Genomic DNA, 7,828 nt, shown 5'->3' with positions numbered 1-7,828 from the left:
ATCCATGTTATTCTTTTTGTCATATTCAGCCACTGACAAAACGATAAGCTTATTATTTGACCAGGTGTGCTGTTGACCAAACGAGAAGCTCACCATTTGAAGGAGAAAAAGAGATAGCAACAACAACACAAGTATTACTATATATCAAATATGATATGACAAGGATAGAGTTATATTTTTCATCTCAACAACTCTTAGCTTGTTTGAAGTTGGGTTAACGTGATGCTCTTGTGGCTGCTCATGTACTTTCTTGATCAATTCCGTCAAAGGCAGAGCCACATGTTAGGTTGCCCGGGCTTTAGTTCAGTGGCCGACAGCATTGAGAATGAGCTGCAGTTTGGATTTATGACTAGAAAGGAAAATTGTGAGAGAAAGACTAAAGTAGTTTAGCCCGAAAAGATCAATCATTCCGAAATTCCATAACTAATTCATTTGAAGGAAAAAAATAAAAGAAAATTATGAAAGAAAAACTAAATAACGTGAGGTGTAGAATCACACACACAAAATTTTAATTGTTTTTTTTTTCTCTTTATTTTCCTTGAAGCTCAATTCCTAGTCAACCGCACTAGTACTAGACTTATTTATTTCAAAATTTGCCACTGGCTTTTATTTGCTCGCACAGGGAAAGTAATAAAGGAACACTTCACGCAGGCGACTTTGATTCCAAGCATGAAAAATAGCGCAGTGCTCGATCGTCGCCTGGCCGCCGTCTCTGCCTAGCAACCCATTCCATGTCCGTACAAAAATCTCGCATTCTCCTCGGTGTAGATATGCGTCTCGTTCAAGAGGCTGCGTCAGTTGTTCAGATTAACCAAGAACAAGAAGACCGTTGATCGTTAAATTAACGGGCATGCGATACGTGATACTTACGACGTGTAGACGCTCTTGTTCATGGTGGTGGAAGATACCAGCGACTCGCCGTTTAGGTAGAGAAGCTCTCCATTGATTCTTTCCCCAATCCTCTCATCAATCTGACGAGAATCCACCACCAGAGGCTCATCCGATGCCTTCGTTAACAACCAATAAAAGCAGGAAGTTAATTTGCTCAGTTTTTACGTACGAAATTATGCGAAAAATTAAGCACTTGTCAAAGAGATACAACTTACCATAACCCATCCCCACATATCAGCAAAGGATGGGACATGAGCTGTGTAGACAACCACATCTGTAGAGAAGTAATGGATTTAAAGTTGGGACAAATATTAATGTATGTGCTGAGTACAATGAACACGATGAGACTATACATTTGAAGACATGCTTCAAGGTGTTGTAGATGGAAGAGAAGACTTCCTTGTGGGTGAGAACACCAGCTGGTCCAGCCTAATTACAATATGTTAACGAAATCATCAAACAGGGAACGTTGGATCGCTTTACACTAAATTAAATAGGACATATCGATGAGACACCTGAGTGATAAAGATGCCTTGATGCCGCAGCTTGGGCTTCAGAATTTTCTCGTAGAAGGATTTAGTGTAAAGCTGATAGCACGGCCCTCCTTCCATAGGGTCAGACAAGTCACCCACTATGATGTCAAACTGTTCCTCCCTCTTCTCAAGTTCAGCCCTAGAACAATACCATAGAGTACATTATTTATTAAATTAACAATCAATTTTCAGTTACTTGGGTCTTAAATTAAAGTTAATTCACTATAAATACTTGGCGTCGTTGATGATGAGGCAGAGCTTGCTGTCTCTGAATGCGTTTTGGTTTACTGTCAAGTACTTTCGGCAGAAATCCACCACCTCCTGCCAGTTTCATCAAAATATGATCAACCACACCGCACGCATGATGCATGGGCATTAAGTAAGAGAGATTATAAGACAGAAACCTCGTCTATGTCGCACATCACCACGCTCTCTACAGTCTTATGCCTGAGGACTTCCCTCGCTGCCGATCCCTCTCCTCCTCCCATAATAAACACTGTCTTGGGGCTGCATGCATGATATATATACGATTAAGATATGAAAAATACGGCGTGCATGTCCAAACAGAGGAAGGACAGACTTAGGGTGGCAAAGTAGGGGGGGATGGATCAAGCACTCATGGTAGATGAACTCGTCGATCTCGGCGCTCTGCATCTTGCCGTCGATCACCAAAGCCTTACCGCATGCAGAAGAAATTTATAAATTAATTAGGGGAAAACAAACTAAAAAAGATCCAGAAAGGTGAACCGATCGAAAAGAGGAGAAAACTAACTATCGAATCATGCAAACCTTGCCGAAACGTTTCGTGTCAATAAGAGCTATTTCTTGGTACTTGCTGGTCCCTTTATGCAGCACACTGAGTCCAATTTAAAGCACGGATATATATATAATTAATTAAGCTTATTGAAACTTATAAGACTAGATAGATCAATAGGAAGCACCTGTTCAAAGCAAAAGACCACTTGAGATCGTCGTCAATCTCCTCTTCGTACCATTTGCATGCCTCTGCATCATCTTTGGCATGGTGGCACTGATCCTTCACATCAGCTTGGCTATCCATCTTCTCTGATTTTAACAGTATACACTCGGAAGAGAAATCCGAAGGAAAAAAGAAGAGGTAGAAGAAACTGAAAGAGGAAGTAGGAACAGAGTCGAAGGTCGCAGTATTAAGGTAGTGAGACTTGAAGGCTGGGACGGGTGTCGTATATATAGCGCACGAGGGCGTGCAACGTGGATGTGGGTAAGGACGAGAAACTGTCGCAGTGAGCAAAAGTGGACGTCGCACGCGAACCAGTCCGCGATGGCACTGGTTTGCGTTTACCACAGTCTGGGTGGGTGCCAGACACTATGCGGGCCACCAGCGACACGCGTACCCTCTTTGTTTCCCTCGTCTAGTCAGCACCGCTGACCTGGCATCCGCATGGAGACGGGCATTGCAAAGTCTCCGACTCATGCGGCTTCAAATTTGGACGTTTTCCAAAAGTCTTTGTTATTCCTATCCATTTAAATTTTAAAATTAAATTTTTAAAATGGATCAATATAAAAATTATTGGTAAAATAATTGCCATAACAATCATATAAAATATACTAAAATAATAATCTTTACGGTTCTTATGTAATTAAAAATTATTTAATATTAGAAAACGTACATACCAAATATGGTTATTGTAGAAGCCATGGATGGGATTTTAAACATGGAGTTCTAGCTATGTTAGGTGAGGGGTTATATTTTGCCAAAGGAAATAATATATTATTTAAAATAATTAGAGAAATTGGAAACAACATAAAAACATGTCAGTAGAATAATAATACAAATAATTAAGTTTCACCATCAACACGCACCTAATAAAATATTTAAATGTGCTAATTATATATAAAATATTTCATGTATCAATATAGTTCAAGTTTATCATTATATAGATAAAGATACATTTCATATTATCAAAACTTTATGTAATATATAAATATTTTTTTATTTTCATCTAAAAACTTTAAAAAAATAATAATAAATTGAAAATAAAATATTTAGAATGATTTAACTCTATACAATAAAATAAATTGAAACATCATATTATTAATAGAACGAAGTAAAATAAAATTATCTTATAACTTAATTAGTATAGGAGAGAGACATGCTAGAGCGGGTGGGAAAGGGATGAATAGCATAATAATTGATGTTGAGATAAGAGTTTACGTGGCACAGGTCGATAGTCATGGTATAAATCAAAGTTAAGTGGTCAACATCAGGGTTCAAACAAGGCTAATCTGAGCAGGAGTAACTACATCAGTCGACCGGAATGCTGATGCCCGATCAACATTAAATCAGTTCGAGCGGACCACTCGTCCGGTCAGATGTAGCACCGACATCAGTCACGCGAAGTGACAAAAGAGAAGACTAAAAGTCTTGAGGAAGAGAAAGTAAAGAAGAACATTCAATCTGTCATTAAATACACATAAGCTAAGACAAAGATGTCTTCTGTATATAATCAATATCATTAAACAGGAGAAGATGGAAGATCACTAAGAAAAGTATAAAAGGGGGATGTCAGGTATGAGAAAAAGGCAAGAAACATAAGTCTCAGTCTCTACCATTTTTCATTTTCCTTCCTTTGTTTCATACTTGAGCGTCGAAGGGCCGACGCTAGGGACCCCTTCCCTGGTTTTCGTTTTGTTTTGCAGAGAGGAGCAAGGTCATCATCCAGTCAGTGGAACTGCCATCTCCCCGGCTTTCCAGCTTCACGCTTTTGGACAGGATCATTTTGGCGCCATCTGTGGGAACGTAGCTTGCATCCGAACGAGAAGATGGAAGACGTCGGACAATTCATGACAGTAATGCTGATGCAAGAGGAGCTCGACACGCTGATACAAGCCCGGGCCGCAAAGATAGTGGAGCAACAACAAGAAGAGTTGGCCGATCGTCAAGTGTAAGAACCTGCAGCCTCAATAGTGGGGCGGAAGGCTAAACAACACTCCGCTCAGGAACCGAACAAGAGGTCGATCGGTCTGTGGGGAAGCACCTTATGCGTCGGTCCCCTTACATTAAGTACCGTTATGGATTCTAGCAAAAGAGAGGGGCCTAGTAGATTAGAGACCGAGGATCTTCCTCGGATGAGGCACCCGCTTGAGATATAAGGGGCATCCAAAGTGGATAATTCACATAAGCGGGTCAATCAACAGTTTTCGGAGGGGATTCTAAATAACCCTCTGTCGAAACATTACACTCTATTATCGATCGGGGAATATGATGGAGCGACCGACCCCGATGACCACTTGGTCAAGTTTGATAACACGGCCACCCTACACCAATACACGGATGGGATAAAATGTCGAGTCTTCCGTACCACGTTATCTGGATCGGCACAATGCTAGTTCAAACGTTTGCCAAGCGACTCAATCCACATCTTCAAAGATTTCCGAGCGACCTTCCTGCATCACTTTGCTAGCAGTTGCCTCCACCAGAAGATGAGCATAAATATATTCTCACTGAAGCAAGGGCCCCGAGAGGCCTGAAGGGCATATATCTAATGTTTCAATCAGGTGGTGATAAACATCTCGACGATCTCCTCGGACGTATTGATAAACGCTTTCACTCAGGGGCTCACTGAAGGAGAATTCTTTCGGTCACTCATTCGGAAGCCGCCAAAGGACTTTGGCCATCTACAGAAAAGGACCAATGAATACATCAATGTAGAAGAAGCACAGGTGGCTAGGAAAAAAGATGCACCCGCTGAACCTGCTATGGCGCCCGAGCGGTGTCAACCGAGCAACCATTAGCCTCTTAAAGGGTTCCGGTCAGGAGGAACTTAATCAGAACACAAGCCCAGGATGCATGCCGTGTAGCACGTTGGGGGCGGACGCCCAAAAGCTTCCAAGGGCAAAATATGGACGTCGATGTTTTTCTCTTTCCATCAATCGACAACTCATTATACCCAGGACTGCTACCTGGCTAACAGACCAACCCCAAGAAGGCAGTATCGTCAGTCACTGTCGCCCGATCGGAGATATAGGCATCGATCAGCTGGATGAAGGGAAGGCGAAAGGACAGAGGTCGAACCACACCATAATCAATCTCAACAACAGAACAATCCAAGTCCTGTTTGGGAGCAGGCTAAACGGAGATGACCCTCAGCTCGAGAGGAAGAAAATAGGAGCAACGCTGCTTGAGGTGAGATAGGAATTATCGTCGGGGGGCTGACCGACGATGATTCCAATCGAGCAAGAAAGTTGCACGCTCGGCGGCTTGAAATTCACGCGGTCTGCTATAGCAAGGAGAAGGTCAAAGGACCTAAGATTAGCTTCGTTCCAAAGGATTTGGAGGGAGTAGAGATCCCCCATAATGATACCCTGATTATCCAAGAGGTAATAGCTAATTATGTTATTCACCATACCTTTGTTGACACAGGAAGCTTGCTGAACATTATATTCAAGAAGACGTTCGATCAGTTGCAAATCAACCGAGGTGATTTACTACCCATGACGACTCCACTCTACGGGTTCACCAGCAACGAAGTGTTGCCAATCTACCAACTGTGTTTGGCCATCTCACTCTGGGATGAGCCGCAAAAGAGGACACTGACGACCAATTTCATCGTGGTGGATGCGTCATTAGCCTACAACGTCATTCTAGGCCGCTCGGCGCTGAATGAGTTCCTAGCGGTGGTATCTACTTTCTGCCAAAAGATCAAGTTCCCAGTAGGGGATGAGGTGGACGAGGTCAGAGGTGATCAATTGGCCTCTCGGCATTGCTACGTCGAGATGGTCAGAATGGAAGCACGAGCCACCCAGAAGACACCGTGCTTGGAGGTGAGCACTATCATGGAGAAGCCTCCTACTCTAGTCTACGATGAGAAGGAGGAGGTTCAGATCCATCCAAACTGATCAGAGACAACAACCTTTATTGTCGTCGATCTAGAGAGCAAAAACAAAAAAAGAAGCAAAGTTTGTCGCCTGCCTTAGATGAAACTATGACGTGTTCACCTGGTTGATACACGAATTTCCTTATATTTCTCCGAGCGTGGCTCAACACGAGCTACATGTCCGACCAAACTCCCGGCCGGTTAAATAGAAGAAGAGAGACTTCAACCCGGAGCAAAATTTGATCATCCAGGCAGAAATAGAAAAATTATTGGAGGCTGACTGATCCGGTTGTAAGAACAGGGGACCCCCGTCCAGTGGAGTCAACGCCACGTGGAAGTCAAAGTGGCAGGAGGCCGGCCGGAGAGGGGTGGGTCCGACCGGCCTGCCGGCCGGCCGGTGTCTGGTTGATGGTTCAAGGCGCCCTGTTGAAAAACAGGGTTCCGGCGCTCAGTGGACAAGATCGCAGGGCCGAGCGGACTGCACGCTTGGCCAAAGCCATAAGGTAGCATACTGCTAATAGTCTCCACAAATCGTGTGATTGAGAATCTCCTCGAGTAAACCACCGCATACGTCCGGCCGGATGTAGCGGAAGCTGGCCGGCCGGACGCTAGATCGCGAGCAAAGGGGAAAAGATCTTTCCCTGACAGCGGGTATGTTCCACATGTAGGCCATACTCCGAATCTTATGACAGGAGGTTCCTCTATCCCATCAAGGACATACTTGGACTGTAGCAGTATGGGTCAGGTAAGCTCACTGATAAGCCCTCACTAGGGTATGGGCCGCGGACACGTGTACACCTTGGTATGTGTACACTCGCTTCTCCGCTGCCCTATATAAAGGCCCTCATCCTTCGTCGGAGGTATGCATTCTGATATTTTGGGAGCCACTCCTTCACTATTTGCTTGCCTGACTTGAGCGTCGGAGGGTCGCCGCCGGGAACCCCTTCCCGGCCCGACTTCTGTGCAGGATCGCCGGAGGTTCGTGCTACCAGTCGTAGATCCACGTCAGCAACCGGGAAGTGCCACGTGCCCAGCGTCCGTTGATTCAGCATTCGGACAGGATCAATTTGGCGCCGTTTGTGGGAACGCTCCTGCATCCGAACGGAAACAATGGACGAGGCTGGACGACAACACACGGTGACGCTTTCCTCGGAGGAACTCGACGCTCTGATTGAGTTGAGGGCCGCCAAGCTTGTGGAGCAAAAACAGAAATTAGCAGCCGAGCGGCCGGAGCAGCAAGCAACGTCCACGTCTGGTGGCCGAGCGGAAGCACCGCAGGCCACCGTTGCATTTCATCGGGCCCTATTCCGCACCCCCGAAGCTGCAGCTACCAATAGAGATCGGGGATCTTCTTCGGATGAAATGCCTAGAAAAGACAGAAAAGGAAAAGCCCCTCGAGTGGACTGATCGCCCGAGCGGATCAATCGCCAATTTTCAGAGGCTATTCTACGAGACCCTTTGCCCAAGCACTACGTGCCTCCGACGATCAACGAATACAATGGGACCACCGATCCGGATGATCATTTGGGAAGTTCGACAACACTGCTA

The 7,828-nt window shown here is 44.8% G+C and overlaps 1 protein-coding gene across 1 annotated transcript; it reads right to left on the bottom strand.

Annotated features, from left to right (window-relative positions):
* Window positions 1–601: 601 nt before the first annotated feature.
* On the bottom strand, window positions 602–2,508 carry LOC121977869 (thermospermine synthase ACAULIS5-like). The gene is made up of 10 exons (XM_042530273.1): window positions 2,366–2,508; window positions 2,214–2,280; window positions 2,005–2,099; window positions 1,829–1,931; window positions 1,657–1,745; window positions 1,407–1,563; window positions 1,245–1,320; window positions 1,107–1,165; window positions 871–1,007; window positions 602–789 (listed from the first exon to the last, which is right to left on the bottom strand). Exons 1-10 carry the CDS (start codon window positions 2,482–2,484, stop codon window positions 717–719), a joined length of 975 nt encoding a protein of 324 aa, XP_042386207.1. The 5' UTR covers window positions 2,485–2,508; the 3' UTR covers window positions 602–716.
* Window positions 2,509–7,828: the final 5,320 nt, after the last annotated feature.

Source organism: Zingiber officinale, chromosome 4B (genome assembly GCF_018446385.1).
Source record: "Zingiber officinale cultivar Zhangliang chromosome 4B, Zo_v1.1, whole genome shotgun sequence".
Taxonomy (NCBI): domain Eukaryota; kingdom Viridiplantae; phylum Streptophyta; class Magnoliopsida; order Zingiberales; family Zingiberaceae; genus Zingiber; species Zingiber officinale.
Note: the sequence above shows the minus strand (reverse complement) of the source record. Positions and strands in the feature narration are given on the sequence as shown.